General features: G+C 41.1%; 1 protein-coding gene across 1 annotated transcript in view; it reads left to right on the top strand.

The window, feature by feature from the left end:
* Positions 1–421: 421 nt before the first annotated feature.
* Znf292 (zinc finger protein 292) overlaps positions 422–21026 on the top strand; it is an 87171-nt gene continuing 66566 nt past the window's right edge. The window contains exon 1 of the mRNA XM_051187514.1: positions 422–620. Within this exon, the coding sequence (XP_051043471.1) occupies positions 459–620 (162 nt within the window). The 5' untranslated portion in view covers positions 422–458. The remainder of the gene's footprint in view (positions 621–21026) is intronic.

Below are 21026 nucleotides of genomic sequence, written 5' to 3'. Positions count from 1 at the left end.
TTAGAAAAGCTTTTGTGCCTTAAGAACCGCCTGGCTACAATATTAGTCATTTTGGTCTGTTTGGATTCTCTCCAAACTATACTTTTCTTGTGCTCTCTACTAGGTTTTCCAGAATGAGATTTGAACGTCATTCTGTTCTGACCCAATTGTTTTCTTTGTGGCCTCCAACACCGACAGAGCTTGTTTCCAGGAGGCGTTCTTGGGTGGGCGCAGAGGCCGGGGCAAGCGGCGGCTCTGCAGTCCGCCCTGGCCTCCAGCTGTCCTGCAGCCCATGCACTCGCCCGGGCCGCGGCCGCAGCAGCCTCAGCTCGCCGCAACCCCGCGTCTGCAGCCCGCCCCGCACCCGGCCTTTGTACGTGCGCCCAGGCGTGCCAGCGCACCCGGCACGTGACCCCGCCGAACGTGGCATTGTGTTATCACGTGACCCAGGTGCGTACGCGACGGAGCGGGCTGCGAAGATGGCGGACGATGAGGCCGAGCAGGAGCGCCTGAGCGGTGGCGGCTGCGCGGCGGAGCTGCGGCGCCTGGGCGAGCGGCTGCAGGAGCTGGAGCGGCGGCTGTGCGAGAGCCGGGAGCCCGCCGTGGAGGCGGCCGCCGCGTACTGCCGGCAGCTGTGCCAGGTGAGCCCCTCCCCTCCGCGGGCCTGAGCGGCCGGAGCGCGGGCGGTCCGCGCCTTTGTGTTCGGCGGCCGGGCTGGGCCGGGTGGCCTCCAGCTCCGTGCACGCTCCCGGGCTGCGCCGCGGGCTCCCGGGCTGGTCCTCGCGCGCCGGTGCCCGGGCCTGGCCGGTGCGCGCAGTCGCCCGGCCTTTGTTGTTAGGTTAGGCTCCGACCGTAAGGTCTTTGTTGATGTTCTCGAGCCAGTCCCGCCGGACCTGCAAGCTGGGAGTGGCGGCGGTGTCTGCCCTGCGGCCGTTGCTTCTGGCTGCTGTACGCGGTGCAAAGGAGCTGTCACCCGTTCCGTAGTCGGTTGTCCCTTGGGGGCGGCTTTTCAGTGTCGGTTTCTCTTTTACGTTCCGGAAGAGTAGGATTTCCGGCCCCCTGCACCCCCTCCACCCCAACCCCACATTTCTTGGGTTCTTTCCTGTTGAGTGTCTCAGTTGACAAGGGATTTGTGCTAGGGGTCAGTTTCAGACCTTTCCATTCTTTTCTTGCCCAAGGACATTGCTTTTCAGCACCATGTTCTAAGTGGGATTTACAATGTTAGTAACAATTTGCTTATGACAGACATCAGAGCTTGGGTTTACACTTGGAATGAACCACGACTCCCCAGATAACATGTGAAATTGCAAGGAGCTGCTGCTTGCTATGGAGGACATTGATTAAATTGCCTAATTGAGGAGGAAATAGACCGTTTTCACTTACGAGTGGACCTAATGGAGGTGTCATTGTTGAATTTGTTTTGGAAACACTGGGGTTTGAACAGTGGTGGTGTATTGTAGGATTTCATAGTTACACTTTCACTTGCCTTCTTCCAGATTCTGAAATCTTTCTTTGTAGGCTCAGGGTACTTGATCACATACAGAAGAGTCTCCATTGCTGTATGCACTTTATGCTCATATATTATTGAATGGCTGTTCATTATTTTAAAAAGAACTTTGTAGGATCGAGGATGACTTGTTTATAGATATATATAATCAGAAAGTTGGGGGCAGCATTGAAGAGTCATTTTAACCTTTGTATTAAAGAACTTTTGAAATTTGTTATCTTCTGTGCCCCGAAAGTACCCACTTATTCTAAGTTGGACATTATATATGAAATGTATTTTAAACATGAGAAATTATTTTAGTATAATTTACAAATAAGGCTTTCCTTTATAAGTGGAGTTCATTTTTGGGGGTTTTGTTCATTAAGTGGACTTGACCTTGCGGGGTATTGGTTTATTTTGAGACAGAATCTTACTGTGTAGTTCTGGCTAGTGTTGAATTTTGGGTACTTGCCCTACTTCCCCATCCCAAATGTTGGGGTTACAGATTTGTGCCACCATGACCAGTTTGGGGTCAGCTTTTTAATCCATGGAAAAAATATTAAAGTCTGTTTTAGTTTGGCGTATTAATTCCTTAGTAGTGTCCACTGATGATGGTTTTAAGGATTAATAATACTGAGAAAATGAAGTCTCATTCAGTAAAGACTGTAGGGTGCTCTTTTGGCAGTTGATATGAAAGAAAGTATCAGCATGTGTGCACTCGTGTATGTAAAATGGTATTAGAGATTGAGCTGAGGGCCTCTACCATTCCAGGTATATCCACAGCTCTTAAAGTTACTTTAAGGGATGAAACAGTTTAAAAAATAAAAGTAATTTCCTATATTGGGTTTACTAAGTGATATGTCTTAATTAACGAAAGTAAGTCACTTTTTATTCTTGATGACAAAAATCAAACTAATGAAGTAGTCAGTGGTTTTCAAAACTAAATTATAATTCATATTGAGAACAGTAGCATGTAGCACAGGCTGGTCTCAAACTCATTAGTGAAGGATGACCTTAATCTTTGGTTTTCCTGTTTCCATCTCTCCAGTGCTGGGATTACAAGTGTGTTTCATGATGCTGGGGTTTATTCTGTGCTGAGGGTTAAACCCAGTGTCTTTTGGGTGCTAGGCATGCACTCTAAAGGCTTATTTATGCTCCACCCCCAACTTATGAATTATAAAAGCCATCTTTAGAGCTGGTGTACAGCTCTAATCCTGCATTTGAGAGTCTGAGACAGGCATATGGGATTTTGAGGGCCACTCTGGGCTACATAGAGAATTGGGGGCGGGGCTCTAAATTGTGTCTGGACTTCTAACTCCCTTAACATGGTATTTAATGTTAGAAGTAGGAGGAGCTAGAAATTAAGTCCTGTTTTTCTAACCTTGGAATTACAATTCAATCTTTTCTACATCTTTCTCTGGTAAAACTGGGCTGTACACATGCTCAGGAAAGTCAGAGTGGAAGTTTTTTGACAGTCACTGGGCTTCAGAGGTAATATTCTGTGAACATTGAGCAGTGCTCAGTTTTTTTAAACTTGTCACTTTTGTGTTTATTTATTGTGTCTGTTGTGTGGTGTGTGTGTCAGTATCAGTGTGCATGTGCCACAGGGTGTAGAGGTGAGAGGAAGGCTTGCATGAGTCAGTTCTTCCCATCTACCTTGTGGTCCCAGGTATCAAACTCAGGACTTGACTGGCTGAGCCATCTGGCTAGCCCTATTTTTACTTATATACTAAAAATGTTTTTAAGGTTTATTTTTTTTTTTTTATCTAATATGTATGGGTGTTTTGTCTGCTTTTATGTTTGTGATCATGAATCACAAACCTGAAGTGGGTGTCTAAATGCTCTTGACCTTTTGAGGGGGGGGGTCTGTGCAAGCACAGAGTAACTGAGGGAGGCAAGAAGGCATTTCAGTTCAGCAGGATTAAATTCAGCAGGACTAAATAGCCGGTGTTCGAAGAAGAGGCTGTGTAGGGTAGATGGGGATGGGGTGGGTGGAGAATGGACAAGATCTGAGTGTGAATCAGGTTTGCTGCCATCGAACTTTAATGGAGAAAAGATCACACTTTTTAATACTGCTTAGTTACACATAGGATTAAATGGGAGACAATGTGAGCTGGGATGTGGTTCAGATCAGGGGTTGAGGAATCTGGTATTGACCTTGACAATGGGCACCAGTCGTATGTTTATAAAAGAACCACAAGTTTATCAAGCTAGAACTTCCTCAAGCCCCCAAGGAAATGGAGACTCTTATCTGAATGTTTGACCTTGGGAAAAACGACTTCTTGGGAACACATACTGTACTACAGTTTGTCTTACTCTGTGGGCCTGTTTCCCTTATAGCTCTCTTATGGGAAGGTCCTGATGTCCTGCTCTATTATAACACCATTCCGATTTCTCTACATTTATTAACTGAACTCTTGTCCTTAATGGCCTTAGGCTCTGGATCTGAATTGTAGGCATTTCATCGTTGGGATTAGGTGTGGCTAGTAAATCTCTAACATTCCTGATCTCTAACATTCCTGTTCTTGGTGTAATTAGGAGGACACATAGGAATTCCTGGTTCTGTGGTGGTGGGGATTTTTTTTTTTTTTTTTTTTTTTGCAAAGAAGTATTGTTCAGAGAGCTACCATTGTATACACTTTTATCCTTTACTAAAGCTCACACAAAATGTCCCTAAGGAAAGGCATTAATGTTGAGAATCATTAAAAATGAAAGGTGCTGGGGAAGTGTGGTCTGCAATGTTGAAATGCTAGAACTTTGTCAAGCAGCAATGGCCACCATGCAGTCCTTAGCCAAGTACTGGTTCTAACTTCAGGACTGGCCCCAAGTAGTTTATTTTAGACAGATTTAAGCACAGCGTAGTTTGGTGAAAGTTTCCTGGTCAATCCCACATGCAAAATAAAGTTGATGATATGACATATTCTATAAAGACAGGCTTTATCGATTGATAAGCTTTACAATAAGAGTCTGGGGGATGATTTGGTGTGACTTTGTCTATTACCCACATCCACTCAGCCTTCTGGGCAGATAACATCCCTTCCTTTGAAGGACCAACCTTGCGTGTTTAACATTTCTGGTTCTCTTAGTGCTTATTTGTGATTGTAAGGAACTCCATGCTTCCCATAGGACCTGGAGTTACCGTGTTGTTAACACAAATGTGGATGCTGGTGACCTACCAAAGGTTCTTTTTAAGAGCAACAGGTGCTTTAGCCACTGAGCCCATTTCTCCAGCCTATTTATTTTACAGCCATTATTCTGTGTTTGTGTGACATGTGTGAAAGGAGTCCTGTCACAGTGTGTACATGGAAGTCAGATGACTGCTTTCAAAACTGGATTGCACTTTCACAGTGGGATCCAGGGTAAATTTCAGATCATCAGGTTTGTGTAGTAAGCACCTTTGGCTTCAGAGCCATTCCCACAGCACTGTATTGTAAACTAAGCTAGGTCCCCACATTCTGGAATCTGAGACAGGAAAATTGCTGAGTTCTGGGCCAGCTTGGGAAACCTGTGTCAGAACAACAGCAACAACAAAAGCCTAATAACAACAAAAACAGCTAGCTACCTGTTCACACCCCTCCCCCTTTCTTTTCCTTTAAAAATACAGAACAGTCTCAGTGTACCCAGGCTGGCCTTAGCCTTCCTGCCTCAGCCTCCTAAGTGCTGGGTTATTGTAGGTATGTACCACCATGGTTTGCCCGATTGTCCACCCACCCTCCCTTCCAGTAATTGTACATATATTTGGGACAGCTTATATTATGCATTATGTAATGATTGCATGCATTATATAATGATTGAATCAGGGGTATTGGCAGCTCCACCACCTCAAAACATCAATATTTTCTTTGTAAAAAAGCTATTCTATATCCCCGATTCTAGCTAGCTAGCTATTTTGAAAAACACATACATTATTCTTGTTACTCCAACATGTAATAGGACATCCTATTCCTGCTTATAACTTGGTGTTATGAAGTAAATTCTGTTTGTTCTCACTTTCTCCAGACTCTGGTTCCAGTTTTGACTCTACATATGACTGAGATTCCTTGTTCTGTGTTTCTGTGTTGGGTACCTTTAATTAAACTTCATATCTTTGTTTACTCCATGTTTTTTGCAGATGACAGGATTTGGCCATTTTATAGTATTCCATTGTATATGTATCTTACATTTGTCAGTTGATGGGCACTTGGTTAACATCCTATCTTGGTGGTTGTGAATAGTCTCCACTGGTTATGATATACTGATTTCATTTCCTTTGGATGTATGCCCAGCAGTGGGATTTTTTGGCTTTCATGGATTTTTGTTTATTTGTTTTTGTTTTTTCGAGATGGGTCCCTGTGTGTAGCCCTGGATCTCCTGGAATTCAATTTGTAGACCAGGTTGTCCTCAAACTCACAGACATCTACATGCCCCTGCCTCCCAAGTGCTGGGATTAAAGGCATGCACCATCACTGCAGGATTTTTGTTGTTAGTTTTGTCTTTTTTTATAATGACCGTTGACTGGGTGAGGTGAATCTTTGGTATTACTCTTTCTTTCATTTGAACCCAGGACCTTGCAAATGCTAAGTACATGCATTGTCATCTAGCTGCAACCTCAGCTACCTTATTGTGGGTTTTTGTTTGTTTTATAATTCATCCTTCTTAGTTTCTGTCTAAGTGTTTTTTTGACCATTTATGAGTTTGTGTTTTGCTGTTGAATTGTTTGAATTGCTTATATATTCTGGACATTAACCTATTAGAGGAATAGTCTGTAAAAATATTTTCTTCTATTCAGAAGGTTCTCTTGTTTCTTTTTCTGGGCAGAAGTTCTGCAGGGGTTTTTAGCTGGATGTAAGTAATATCTGTCATTTAATTTTTCTTTTAGGATTGTAGCCAAAAAGTCTTTGCCCAGTCTCTCCCCCCCCCCTTTCTAGTAGTTTTATTGTTTATACCAAAGACTTTAATCTGTTTTGAGTTGTTTTGTATAGAGAAAGGAGTATTCTCCTTTTGGATGTTGGATTTTCCAGGTCCCACTTACTGACACTATTCTTTCCCAATGTATGTTCTTGGTACTTTGTGGAACACTAGTTAGCTATTGATGTGTGAGCTAAAAATGAATTTAAAATTTGAATTTTACTCAACAGGAATTGGGCTGGAGAATACAGTAAACACAAAAAATAGAAATTGCTTATGGCCCCTAGTTGACACAGAAGCTCCTGGCCTCCTTCTCCCCTGATGTGCAAGGGAAGAGAAAAATCAGACTCTAAGGTTTTGCTTACTGGGAAGAGTGCAGAGCAATAGAACATGGATGTATTTAAGATAACCTGTTGTAGATCTTTAATTTTCTTTTTTCTTTTTAAAGTTAGCTTAAAATTATTTTTATGTAACTATTTTCCTAATATTGTCTCAAAATGAGATCATAAGGTCCCAGGGATAATCTGACATTGTTTCAGAATAATTGCTCCAGTTCTAATGTAAAGTTTGGCTGTCTAGATGGAACCTTTTGAATGGCTATGCTGTTGAGCTAGTCCTGACAGGATTTTCATTGAGTGTTTACTGTTATGGGTCAAGAACCATAGCTATGATTCCTGACATCAAGTGGCTTACAGTCTATAGAAAAGCATTTTTTAATGTGATCTGTCTTATTTCTAAGATGAATACAGTGTGATGGAAAGTTACTTATTTAGGAATTTAAATGGAAACATTTGGCAGAGTTCTTAAAGGCACTTAAAGATAATTACTTGTTGAAAAAGAAGCCAATTTAGTAGTTTAACAGTGGTTTGTTTGGGTATAATGTTTGTTTACAACATTGTGTACTGGGCTGGTTGTTGATTGTGACTGTTTCAAATCTTTGTCTTCTAGTGCCTAGCTCCTTTTTATAAATAAACATGTTGTTTTAACTACTGGAAGTTGGTACTAAGCAAGTGCTTATCACTGAGCTATTTATTCCTCAAGCCTACCTCTGTTGTAAAGATTGAATTAGAATTTTAGAATTGTGTGTCATACACACACACACACACACACACACACACACACACACACACACCCTGATGTGATTGAAATTCTGAACTTTTCTTTTTCCTTTCTTTTTGAAACAGTCTCAGTCTGTAGTTCTGGCTGGCCTGGAACTTGCTCTGTAGACCATGTTTGCCTCAGGCTCACAGAAATCTGCTTGTTTCTGTCTCCCAAGTACTGGGATTAAAGATACTTTGAATTTTTAAGGAAGCATTTAAACCAGGCAGGAGGAATGAGAGTTCAAGGTCAGCCAAGTGGCTGGAGAGATGGCTTAGTCATTGCATGCTTGCTGCTCTTCCAGAGGACCCTGGTTCAGTTCCCAGCACCCAAGTTGGGTGACTCATAACCTTCTGTAACTCCTGCTCCAGAGGTTCCACCATGGGTATCTAACATCTCTGTCTCTCCCCCCTCCACATCTCTCTCTGTCTCTCTGTTTCTGTCTCTCTCTCTCTCTCTCTCACACACACACACACACACACACACAAAGCTAAAATACTTTTAAAGACAAAAATAAAGCATTTATATTCAAAGACCTAGGTTTAGATGATATAGGAGTTGTAAGATGCCAGGACTCTAGGAAGATAAACATTAATGCAGCAAGATTTAAACACCACTTCATTATGTCTGTCCAGAGATGTCAGAAGTAGTTTTGCTTTTGCATATTGACTGGAGCCTTGTGCCTGCTAGGCAAGCATCCTGCTACTGAACTTTTCCCTAACCCTTTTGTCTTTTGTGAGGTTTTGCTAAATTGGCCTAACAAGTCTTGAACTTAGTGTGTAGCCTAGGCAGGCCTTCTTGAACTTTGCTTTCTTTCTTTTTAAAATTACTTAGGGTATGGGGGTGGGTGGAGAATAGGTTGAGTGTGGAGCTCTGAGGATTACTTGTTAGAGTTGTCTCCTTTCATCCCATGCTTTCCAGTATTGAACTACAGTTGTCAGGTTTGGCATTAAGCTCCTTTACTTACTGAGCCATCTCATCAGGTTAGGCCTTGAAATTCTTGTAACCCTCCTTTTTCATCCTGTCCCTATCCCCCCCCCCAAAAGCTGGGGCTATAAACCTGTTAACATTCAGGCATCTTTACTGGCCTGTTCTTGGGGGTCTGCCAGGATATGCCCCCAGCTGCAGCCACTAAGAGCATCACCTGTGCACATTCACTACATTCCCTTTTTAAAGGGCCCTGTTCAACTCCCGCACCCACTGTCTGTTTCTCTCCCTCCCCTTCTCTGCTTGCCTCTCCCCCCTTCTCTGTTTGTCTCTTTCCTCCCTTCCCTCCCTCCAGCTCTCTTCTCTTCTGCTGCTCCTGTCCCCAGAGGCTGGTCTCCCTTCTCTCCCCCCTATTCCCATTCACTTTCCCCCAATAAAACCCCCCTTTACCCAAGTTCTGCGTGGCATCTTTCTCTTGTGCAGTGCTTTTTAGAATTACAACAAAGCCTGTTGTTTATTATAATAAAAAACCAAAGATTTGTTTTATTGCTAACTCTGCCTTTTCATTGAAAGCGTCTAGTATGTTATGTGTCATAAAATACTATGTGTGATGTATATGCCATATAGTCTAATACATATGTAATAAGCTATGTTTGTGTAATGCAAGCATACTCTTTAATGTTAGAACAGTGACAAAATGACCTGGTGATGGATTTGTCAGAATGTATTGCTGTTTCATTTTTTTTTAAAGGGTAGATTTATTTATTTCTTCTAGTGTGCATTGGGGGTTTTGCCTGCATGTATGTCTGTGTAAGGATGCCAGATCCCCTGAAACTGGAATTACAGACAGTTGTGAACTGCCATATGGTTGCTGGGAATTGAACTCAGGTCCTTTGGAAGAGCAGCAACTGAGCCATCTCTCTAACCCCTGTATTCCCGTTAGGAAGCAACACATGATTGTCCATTTAAATAGTAAAAATTCAGACCCAAAGAGTCACAGTGAAAACTTGATCTTTCTAGGTAGGGTTTGTGTGTGTGTGTGTGTGTGTGTGTGTGTGTGTGTGTGTGTAAGTGTAAGTAACATATTTTAATTTGTACCTGTTTTCTAGTGCTCGGCAGATGGAGCCCAGGCCTCCATGCTAGGCAAGCACTTTACACTGAGCTACACCCCCAGCCCTGTTTTGTTTTTTATGTGTTTTTATGTGTGTTTGACTCAAAATTTGTTGTCGAAATAATTTTGTAGCAAATCATACAACTCTTTGGCTTTGTGTTTTAAAATTGGTCAGGCATGAAGATAACAAAGCCTTGTAATCTCAGCACTCTGTAAACTTCAGTGTGAATTCCTGTCTACACAAGACATCTCAGCAACAAACAACAAAACTCTGCCTAATAATTGTGGTTTGGGATTGTGTCTTACTAGGCAATTATTGGCAGTTATTGGAAGAATAAGCCATTTATTTATTTATTTTGATTATTTTATGTTTAGAGTGTTTTGCCTGCTTGTGTGTATGTGTACCATGCACATTCCTGGTGCCTGTAGAGGCCAGAAGAGGGCGTGGCTTCCTTGGAATGTCACTCAGTGGCAGAGTGCTTAATTAGCAGGACCAGAGCTTTAATTTGTAAATTTTAAAAGTATAAGGGCAAAGTGTTTGAAACTGTATAACATGTTCCTTAAGAGACTAGCCTGGTTTTGATTAGGGGCTCTCTCAGTTGGTAGACACATTAAATCAGAATATAAGATGGCTTGCTTCTTAATTAGGGATAATTACTTTGGGTATTGAAGGAGTAATAGGCCATTTAAGTTTTAAAAACTTAAATAATGCTCATGGGAAGTGTTTTAAATGTTCATAATTAGTATGGTTTTGCATACTGAAGCTATTAAGTCCTACTTTCTAAAATGTGCTTATGTCAATTTTAGCAAAGGAGGAAACTTTACCAAACTTCTTTCTGCTTCTTTCTGTGTTTTGGTCTGAAACTGAAATGAGGGATGAAAATGTGTTCTGTAGTTGCCCTTTGTACCTTAGTTCCTTGGTTTATTTATTTGATTTTTCAGTGCTGGAGAGCCAAATCAGGAGTCTTGATTGTGCTAGCAACTACTCCACCAGTGATTTATACTCTTCAGCTCCTTGGAACATTGGCTTAAAATACAGAGAACGGGATTTTGTTCTGAGACAAGGTCTCAGAGTAGCCTGGGGCTTGCTATATAGCTAAGGAGGACCTTGAGCTCCTGGCCCTCCTGTCTCACCTGTGGTTTCCTGAGTGCTTCCTGGTTGTACCTCAGAAGAAAAATGTTATTTTTCCTCTCCAACTTTGCATTAAAAGATTAATGATCTTCAAGTGTACATATTTAGCCAAGAATATTTATTATCAAATACACATTTCTTTATTTAATCAGAGTTGTGGAGTATATCTCTGCTGTTATGCATACAAAATCCAGGAAATATACTTAGTTGAGCAATAACAGTAGGTAGTAAGAGCCTAGTGATAAATATAGTTAAGTGGAATATAGGTTAAGACAGGTAGAGCTTTTTGAAGAGCAAAAGCTTTTGAGACTATAATTTTTGCTGGCCTGGAATTCTCTATGTAGACCAAGAATTCCTCAATTTATGGCAATTCTCAGCATATTGGATATTGGAATTACAAGTATGAGCTACTACACCATTATTTTAAATAGTATTTTATAAGGTTTATCTATTTTATTTTCTATGTATGAGTGTTTTTGTCTGCATGTTTGAATATGTGCCATGTGTGCCTGGTACCCTTGAAGAAGGTGTTGGGGAGATCCCCTGGAACTGGAATTACAGATGTTTGTGAACCACCATGTGGGTGCTAGGAATCAAACCTAGTTCTTGTGGTGGTGTTTGAATCCATTGGGAGAAACCAAAGACTTAGGCGTAATTCAAATGTAGACTAAATTTATTCTTGCTGCTAGAAGAGGATCTTAGAGCCAAACAGTATGCCATGTAGAAGGGAGGTTAAGATGGGATTCTAAAGGGGACAACAGAATGGTGTGTATTATTATAACTATCCATGCAACCCACAGCTGGACAGGAAAATTGTCTTACTTCCTCAGTTGTTTCTTACTTCCCCCACTATATAGTAATCAAAGATCATTTCATCCCTTTCCCATAGTGGTAAGCAGGTTTTACAGAAGCAAGGATAGCTGTTAATACCTACAGGCCACTAAGATCTCCCAAGGCAAAAGGCCAATGGCCCTCAAGGGACTCCTACTCCATATTAAGTTTCTTTATTCCTCTCAAGGGACCTGTGTTTATTATTACTGAGGTCTGAACACTTCTAATTTCTGGGCAGTCAAAAACACTGTGCCATCAGGTTAAGACTGACTGTCATTGCCCCACAGGTCCTTTGCAAGAGCAGCAAACATTCTTAACTGTTGAGTCATCTCTAGCCCTGTACATTTTTACTTAAATAAGAAATCAATTTGAGATAGGGTCAACTAACATTGTAGTTCTGGCTGGCCCAAACTTATGCCACTCTAATCCCCTGGGTGTTGAGCTACCACCTACTCAGCTTTAAAAAATGAAGTGTCCTACCCTTCACTATGACTTTGGAATTTTGTAGAATAGACTCTTCATTTTACCATGTTTCTTTCCTGTGGCTCTAAATTCTGTGATTTGATTGTACAATCTAATAGCATCCTAATTCTTATCCCAATTTTGGGTCTTTTTGCTTATGAAGTCTTTTGTCTGTCTTCCTTATTGGTAGTCTAGTGCTTGAAACAATATTTTTTTTTTAATAAGAATCTAAGAAACTCTGTAGTTTAACTTGTGCTCATAAGATGTAATTTTTTCTTGCCACTCTGAAACAAAATTATCACACAATGCTTACAATGTGTAACTCCTCCCTTCTCCATGGAACTCAGGCCCTGTTGGACAGGCACTCAAACATAGCACTATGCTCTCTATGCCTTTTTTTTTTTTTTTTTTTTTTTTTTTTTTTTTTTTTTTGCTTTGTTCTGTAGGGTCTCATTGTGTGCAGACTGCCCTCAAATTTAGTCTTTCTGATACAGTGTCCTAGGTGCTGGCATTGTGTGTGTGTATATATATATAATATGTATGTATGTATGTATGTATGTATGTATGTATGTACTACCATGTGAGATGTGTTGTTCTGCTTTCACTTATTTTAAAAAAAAGTTACCTTTGCTTTTGTGGCCTACTAGTAGATCATAATCTATAGTTGGAAAAAGAAACTAATTTTTTTGGTAGGGGTGTTTTGCCTTCATGTATGTTTGTGTACCGTGTACATGGAGTGCCTGTGGAGATCAGGAAAGGGCATTATATCCCTTGCAACTGGAGTTACAGACAGTTGTTAGTTGCTATGTGGGTGATAAGAATTGAACATTGGTTTCCTGGAAGAGCAGCCAGTGCTCCTAACTGCTGAACCATCTCTCAAGCCCTAGAAAACATTTTTCGAAGGGATTTTTGGGCCTTACCTGCTAGCAGCAGAAAGCCAAGCTGCTCCTAAGGTTAAGCTGTTTTGTTAGTTGGCTTGACCCAGGACATTCCTTTTTTTCCTTGCAGTGCTATGACTGGGAGATTGGGGCATGTGCATGCTTTCACGGGTTCTGTCCCTGAGCATATTCCAACTTCCCTCAAAACATTCTATTTGATTAGGAGGAACAAACAAATTTATAATAGTTGTTTTTTGAGTCAGGCTCTAGGGTATCTCAGATCTGGAATTCACTGTGTAGCTGAGGAATGACCTTCAGTTCTCAGGTCACACTCCATTACTGAGGGACATTAGAACAGGATCTTAAAGGGGACCAGGTGTGAGAGATTGAAGCAGAGTCTTTAGAAGAATGCTGCTTGCTTACATTTCAGGACCACCTGCCTAGGGGTGACACCACCCACAGTGGCCTAGACCCTGCCATACCAATCATTAACCAAGAAAATGTCCCACAGATGTAGCCATGAGCCAATCTGGTGGGATATGTTCTCTGTTGAAGTTCCCTCTTTTCAAATGACTCTGGCTTGTTTCAGGTTGACAAAAACTAACCAGGGCAATTGTTATTTTCAAGTCATCTGTTGTTATCACTTTGAAAATAGCACCATCATTGATATATCTGTTTGTTTAAAGCCTGCATTTTAGAAAGGATAAAAAGGTTTTCTGCAGTGATGCATACAGGTATATTATTAGGTGGCTATTGTTTTAGAGATGAAACTTTTCCTTTGTTCACAGAAAAGGAAATTGTTTTGAAGATTTCCTTAGTTTGCCCCAAAACTTAAACTGGTGGCAAGTGGGATTGGGTGGGGTAGGCTGGGGTGGTGGTGATGGAGAGAAGCTAGGAAATTGAAAGTATAGTTTTAGAACTTCAGCTTGGATTCCAGCAATGGCCCTTCTTTTGTCTCTGTTCTAATATAGACCCAAAAGCAGAATGCTTGCTGAAATAAAGGGTACATACTAGTTTATTATGACTAGGAGGTGCTGATGTGATCTCCCCTTCACCTAAGAACCTTAGTCTTAACAGTAGTGAACTACTGGGAACTCTGGGCTTTAGTCAGTGGCAAAGCACCCACCTAGTTCTCCTCTCTTACACTTAAGGGGATCGAGGAGGGAACAACTTAAATTTCTTGTCTAGATAGTGATTTTTAAGTTAAAAAGAAAACCAAGCATCTCTCCTTTCTCTCCAAAGTTTTACTTCTGCTTTGATGTATAAAATAGAAAAATAGTCTATGAGCATTCTACCTTGAAACTGGTCTTGTCTAAAATAGAAAAATTAACCTCTGTAGAAAGCTGGGCAAAGATTAACTGATAGTTTAGCAATACCAGTGGTGAGATTGAGTTGATGCATAGCTTTGATATTACTTTCTTCCTGAGTTGGTGAGGTTTTCCTTTTCTTTTGTGTCCTTATTCTGCCATTTTTTTCTGTACTTTGAAAGACAACCAGCAATCTTGCTTTAGAAAAGACTTCCCCTTTTTATGTTGTTAATGTTTTAATTAGCATACAGAGTAGTGGGCTTTAGTATGACATTTTGACATGTATCATTATGCTTGTATGTGCTCCCCATTACACTCCCTTGTCTCATACTTTGCTTGTTTCCCTTTCTCCCCCAGATAATTCCTCTTCTGACTTACATGACTGACTGACTGGTTGATTGATCAGTCAGTCTAAACTCTATATGAGTGGAAAAAAAGGTTCAGTATTTTGTCTGTCTTCCCTTCTGTTAACCTCCCATTTTTCTTTTTGGTGGTTGGGATGGGGTCTCCCCGTTAGCTTAGATTGGCCACAGACTTGCAATCCTCATGCCTCTGCCTCTCAACTTCTGGTATTATAGGTGTTTGCCCCAGTCCTGGCTGTTGAAGACTTTAACGCTTATAGCTTTTAAAGACTTCTTTTTGGTGGGGCATAGTGGTGGCATTATCTTTAATTCCAGGGCTCAGGAGGCAGAGGCAAATTGGTCTCTTGAATTCAAGGCCAAGCTGGTTTGCAGGACAAATTCCAGGTCAGCCATAGCAAGATTCTGCCTCCAAAATGAAAAAGAAAGAAAGGGGGGATAAAAGAGTTGATTGTGCTGTTTATTCTCTGTGACATAGTAAGGCACCTTAGATAAGCTTATTGCTTTGGTACCTAAGACCTTATATCTGGAAGCTAGGTGCCAGTGTATATACTATAGGATATAGAAACAATACAGATAACAGGTAGTGGTGAATGGAATGCATAAAATAAGGGTAGTGTTTTTTATTCTGAAAATTATTGTAAAGAACTAGACCATTCTTGCAGATATTTTCAACCTGATTTTCACTTTGTCATTACTTTGTGGTGTGTGTGTTTGTGTGTGAATGTGCGTTATATGCCACTGTGCTCATATGGAGGTCAGAAGACAATTTTGTAGAGTTTTCTTTTCTAACATTGGGTTGGTTCTAGGGATTGAGCTCGGGTCACCAGGCCTTTCATGGGAAAGCGCTTGTAGCTCTCTGAGCCATCAGATTTTACTTTCCTCCTTGGGTTTCTAAAGAAGTGGCTAATGTCTCTCTCCCCTTCTCTTCCTCTCTCCCTAGCCTCCTTTCTTCTTTATTTTCTTTCTTTTTTCCTTTTGAGACTGTCTGGTTTCAACTTGGGATACTCTTCCCTCAGCCTTGCAAGTACCTGGAATTGCAGCCTGTGCCACCAGACCATGGTAATTTTTCTTCCAAGTTGCTTTTACAAACTCTACACATTTAATTAGCATCTCCCAACTTTGCCTGTATCTTCATTACTTTCCTTTCCATCATTATTTTAGTTCTCTAGTCTTTCTCATCTATTTTACTTCGTTGGACACCTGTTTCCACATAACATCCTTCCTCTGATGTTTGCCCACATTGGAGATTGCTTTGGCTTATCTTGATTTCTGTTACTTAGTGCTATACTTAGTAAGGAACCATGGTCACTGTCTTCATTTCTTGACCTTCCATTGCAGCTTGAATTCCAGCACTCATCACCCCAATTTAAAAGTCATTTGCTTGGAAAATTTATACTTCTTAACTGTAGACTTAAGAAAGCAATCTGACAGCCCATAGGTTGTTTAATGTTCGTTTGTTTTTTAGAAAAATACAGTTAATATTTTAAGATCACAGTTTGCCTTTTGCCTTTTGTTTCTCGAGACTGGGTTTCTCTGTATTGCTTTGGAGCCTGTCCTGGAACTCGCTCTGTAAACCAGGCTGGTTTTGAACTCACAGAGATCCTCCTGCCTCTGCTTCCAGAGTACCGGGGCAAAAGGCATGTGTCACCAATGCCCGGCACACAATTTGATTTTTAAAATGAGTTTATTTTCCTTCATGGAAAAATCATAATTTAATGGTGTGATTTCTGGGGCAGAAGTTGTTGCCCTTAAGAAAGTTTCGTGGTGCAAACCAGCCAGAGTAGTAGCGGTTCACCTGTCACCTCAGGGACAAGCTACCCAGCAGAAGTAGAGCATGCTGGACTGATCTGGTAGCAAGCACAAAAGGTACTGGGTTTTGGCAAGTTTCTGCAGCAGGCACAGAAGGTGCTAGGTTTTGGAAAGGTTGTATCATATGTGAGAATAAGTTGTTCTGGACTCATTGGTTAGTCTCTTCAGACTTTAAAGTTTACCATGAGTATAGTCACATAGTAGAAGGTTCTTAAAGAACACAATTTGAAATAATGTAGCACACAGTGTGTTTATCTTGCATACTGAGGAAAGGAAAGAATTTACAACAGTGAGAACTTTGCACATGTAAAATGGGTAAGAATTTTACTCCATCATCACATGGCCCACATTTCAAGAGAACAGATTCTTATAGTTGAAGACTTTGGTGTACAGTAAGTGTGACTAGGAAGATAAACAGTTGTAGGAGGAAAAGGACCAGCATCAAAATATAGCAACATAGGCTGCTTGAGACAAGACAGACCAGCGAGCATAAGTACTCCATGGACCAGCCTTTAATACCTCTTTGGTGAATAGTCTACAGAAGTTATATCACCAGTGATTGTCTACTGTGAAGGGTCTCATCTAGAAGAATTTGTAAAGCCCAGAGGCAAAAGGTAGATGGGATAACTTAAGAAAATCTGGTGAGAAACAAGACAAGCTAAGTTTGGTATTCATAGGTAATAAGAAGCCTCCATGTATTTGCTTGGGAGCTGGGTCCTCCAAAAGAGCAAAGAACAAACTCCAAAAGAGTAAAACAAAAAGAAACCCACAACTCCCTCCCCCCCCCCTTTTTTTTTGTGTTTTGGTTTCTTGTTTTTTCCGAGATAGGGTTTCTCTGTGCAACTTTCTGCCTGCCTCTGCCTCAGAGTGCTGGGATCAAAGGCGTGCACCACCACTGCCCAGCTTCTTTCATACGTCTTATGTGTATGCGTTGAATGTGTGTGACTGCACATGCAAATATGTGCATGTGTGTGTGGAGGGCAAATGTAGATATAGGGAATCTTTCCATTGTTCCTGCTGTTTTCTTGTAGGCTGTTTCTCTCAGACCCAGTGAGCACATTGGTCTTACCACCTTTCTCTGGGACTCCCTGTCTATCTTCCAAGACAGGAATAACAGGGCATCCCGAAACCAGTGTTTATGTTATATAATGTGTGGTCTTTTTTTTTTTTTTTTTTTTTTTTGGAGGGGGGTGGTTGAGACAGGGTTTCTGTGTAAACAGCCCTTGCTGGCCCTTGCTGTCGTGGTAGAACTTACTTGTTGACCTCAAACTCACAGTGATCCTCCTTCATCTGCCTCCTGAGTGCTGGGATTAAAAGCATGGGCCACACACCCAGCTTGAACTGTGGGCCTTTTGCTTTTGCAGCAAGTGTTTTAACCAGTGAGCCATTTCATCAGCCCTCTATGAAAATTTTTCTTTGCTCTTCTCTTTAAAAAAAATATTACATCTAGGCGTTGGTGGTCCATGCCTTTAGTCCCAGCACTTGGAAGGCAGAGGCAGGCGGATCTCTGTGAGTTCGAAGCCAGCCTGGTCTAGAGAGTGAGTTCCAGGACAGCCAAAGCTACGCAGAGAAACCCTGGCTCAGGGGATTTTTTTTTTTTTTTTTTTTTTTTTTTTTTTTTTTAAATTATGTTGAGACTGGGTCTTGTGTAGCCTTGGCTAGCTTCAGGTTTGTTCAATAATTAGTATGAACTTGAACTCTCATGCCTTTCTGTTTTCCCATACGTGCTGGGATTGTAGGCATGTTTTCACTTGCTAGGCTTATTTTTTACGTTCTTTCAATTTGATTTTCACCTTTGTGACCTTATAAGATCTTCCTCTGACTTGATGAACATACGTTCCTCATGCCTCCTCCTCCTGAGTTGCTAGGGTTACAGGCGTGTGTTACCATGCCTGATTTTGTGTGGTGCTGGAGATTGAACCTAGGCTGCCTTCATCATCACTAGGCAGGCACTCTACCAGCACAGATTGAGTATGCTTTTGTTGTTGCTGTTCTTTTCCTTGTAGGATAGAATAAGGAATTGGTTCTCATTACTACACCAGGCACATGGCTGGGATGTGTCTCATAAAACCAGATAAAAACATAGCACCTTTAATAATAATAAAAAAAGTATTATCAAAACTCTTTGGAAATTAAGGCTCAAAGATATAGAAGTATCTCCAAATTTTATGCTTAGATATGGTAAAGAGGAAATAGTTACAGAGCTATTTGAATGGACAAAGCAGGTAAGACCTACTAATAATTAATTAGAGAAACGTTCCAAGACCTGTTTCTTGAAATATCAGCAAAGGCTCCATGAACCACTGAAAGGTTGCAGGATCAGAAATGCCAGTAGCAGCTCAATGTCAGAAGTTGGAAAACTTGGCTGGGCATGGTGGCACAGACCTTTAATCTCACTACTCAGGAGGTAGGCAGATCAATGTAAGTTTGAGGCCAATGTGGTCTACAAAACAGCTTCTGGGACAGCCAGGGCTGTTATACAGAGAAACCCTGTCTTGAAAAACTAAACCAATTCAAACAAACAAAAAACCAAATTGGGAACCTCAGAACTGGAAAGTAGATCATGTAGTTCCCAGGCTGAGTATGAAGGTTTGAGTGCCTTCCTCCACAGCCACTGGTAGAAAGTCTGAGCCCAAAGACAAAGAACCCGGAGTCTGATGTACAAAAGATGTAGCGGCAGAAACTTTCAGAAAGGAAGGGCAAAAGTGAGAAAGAACATCCTCATAGATATACCTGGGACACTCTTTCCTAATAAAATAGTCATACACTACACCCCCTCTGCCCTGCTAGTCCTGTAGTCAAGAAGCAGGCACATGACTTGGGATGGTTAATATTGTCAAGAGGATGAAGAATCACCAATGAGAAAAACCCATAAGCATACCTGTAGGGCTTATCTTGATTAGGTTGATGTGGGAAGACCCATCCTATCAGGGCATTTTATCATAGCAGCAGAAAAAACCCAATAAAGATTTCTCATATGATGATGCTAAGGTTGTGGGGAATAAAGCCTGCTTTCAGAAATGCTATGTGAAATTTAGGAGCTGACCAGAAGTTTCGAAAGTGCTTTGGAACACTGGGTGGTTTGAAATAAGAGTAACTCCTGCTTCCCCAACCCCCGTACAGGATGGTAGTTTGTGTAACTATCAGGTACATTGTGTTGCTTTGCTCATATGGAAGAGGAAGCTAGTCTGTCTATACAGCATATGTATACAAACTACCAAAACAAAGCCATGAAACTCACCCTATCAGTTAATGGTACAGCTCTGTTGTTCGGCTTCTTGATAGGTTTAATATGGACAAAAATCTAAGAAAGCCTAGTGGAAATGACTGGTGATGAATACAATGTAGAATTCATTGATGGTCAACCTTGTGCCTTCTCTTGCTATTTAAATATAGGCTTTGTCAGAACTATAACTGGCTATAAAGTTTTGGTGAGACCCTGAAAGGAAATATGGATGGAGGCTTTTCTGTCCATCACAGAACCAGAGTATCCTTTGGTTGCAATTCTGAAAGCAAGGAGTTGATGCAGAAGTGAATTTTGGATTAGAATGTGACAGAATATATTCGATATGTAATGGAAGGTAAAAATGCTTACAAGAAATAACTCCAGACATACAGGTGATGTATAGGAACGTCTGTGTTGGGATACAAAAGAATCTGGGCTCTGAGAAGCTTAAAAGAATAGTTAAAAGAAACACAGCCCTCCCCAAGTGTGCCTTTCCCGAAATAAACCTTGGGCACCCCAAGTTTCCTAGAGTTCAGGAATGGACTACTGAGAGCCAAACCAATTCCCATGAATTTTCTTCCAGATAAAAAAAACAATAAATCCACTGTCCAAGCCAAGAAGGGAAAGAAAGGATGAAAGTGGTTCATACTTAGGTAGAGTGGAACATATCCATAATTTTAGCTCCTCAGGAGGTTGAGGTAGAAGGATCATTGGAACCTAAGGGTTAGGACTAGTTAATACTATACGATTCTTTTTACATATTAATGGTAACTTGTAATTAATGTTTTATTTTTATAGCTTTCCCAGCTAAGTTACAGATTCTTTTGGAGGGGGAGGGATTAGGCCCAGATAGATGCAGTGAGCTAAAATGAGTTAGAACAGCTATATTTACAAAAGCAAGGATCATACCACATTCCCCCCTCCCCTAATATATGACACATTTGAGTCATTTGCTTGTCCATGGAACCAGCCTTGATGTTAAAGAGTAAACTATCATGATGCATGTTCTTCACTCTAGTAGGTTTGCAATTATGCAGAATGGTCCTCAAAGGCATGGACCTCTAGAACAGTCATATATTTATATTTCCATAATAGTTAGAGATTACATGTCTTAATGTGAGCAGCCAGAAAGCATAAACCATGTAGCCTAAGCTGGCCTTGAACTCACAATGATGGTCCTACCTCAACCTTCTGAAGATTAGGATTATAGGTGTGTGCCACTACTCACTTCCTGACTTGTCTTAAGTAGTTCTCATAGGTTTCCCTATGACTACAAGTATCTTTAGCATTAATTCCATCTGTCTTAGGTTTCTATGCTATGAAAGCACTGTGACCGAAAGCAGCTTAGGGATTGAAGGCTTTATTTTGCTTACAGTCCCAGGCAATGGCCCATCCCAGAGGGAAATCAGGACAGGAACTTAGAGGTAGGAACTGAAGCAGAGGCCATGGAGGAGCACTGCTTACTGGCTTACTCAGTTTTCTTTCTACCTTTCCATGTAGTGAACTATATACACAATTGAGCTGGGCTTCC

The sequence above is a fragment of the Phodopus roborovskii genome, unplaced genomic scaffold, assembly GCF_943737965.1.
Source record: "Phodopus roborovskii unplaced genomic scaffold, PHOROB, whole genome shotgun sequence".
NCBI lineage: Eukaryota > Metazoa > Chordata > Mammalia > Rodentia > Cricetidae > Phodopus > Phodopus roborovskii.
The sequence above is the reverse complement of the archived record's forward strand: the minus strand, read 5'-3'. Positions and strand labels throughout refer to the sequence as shown.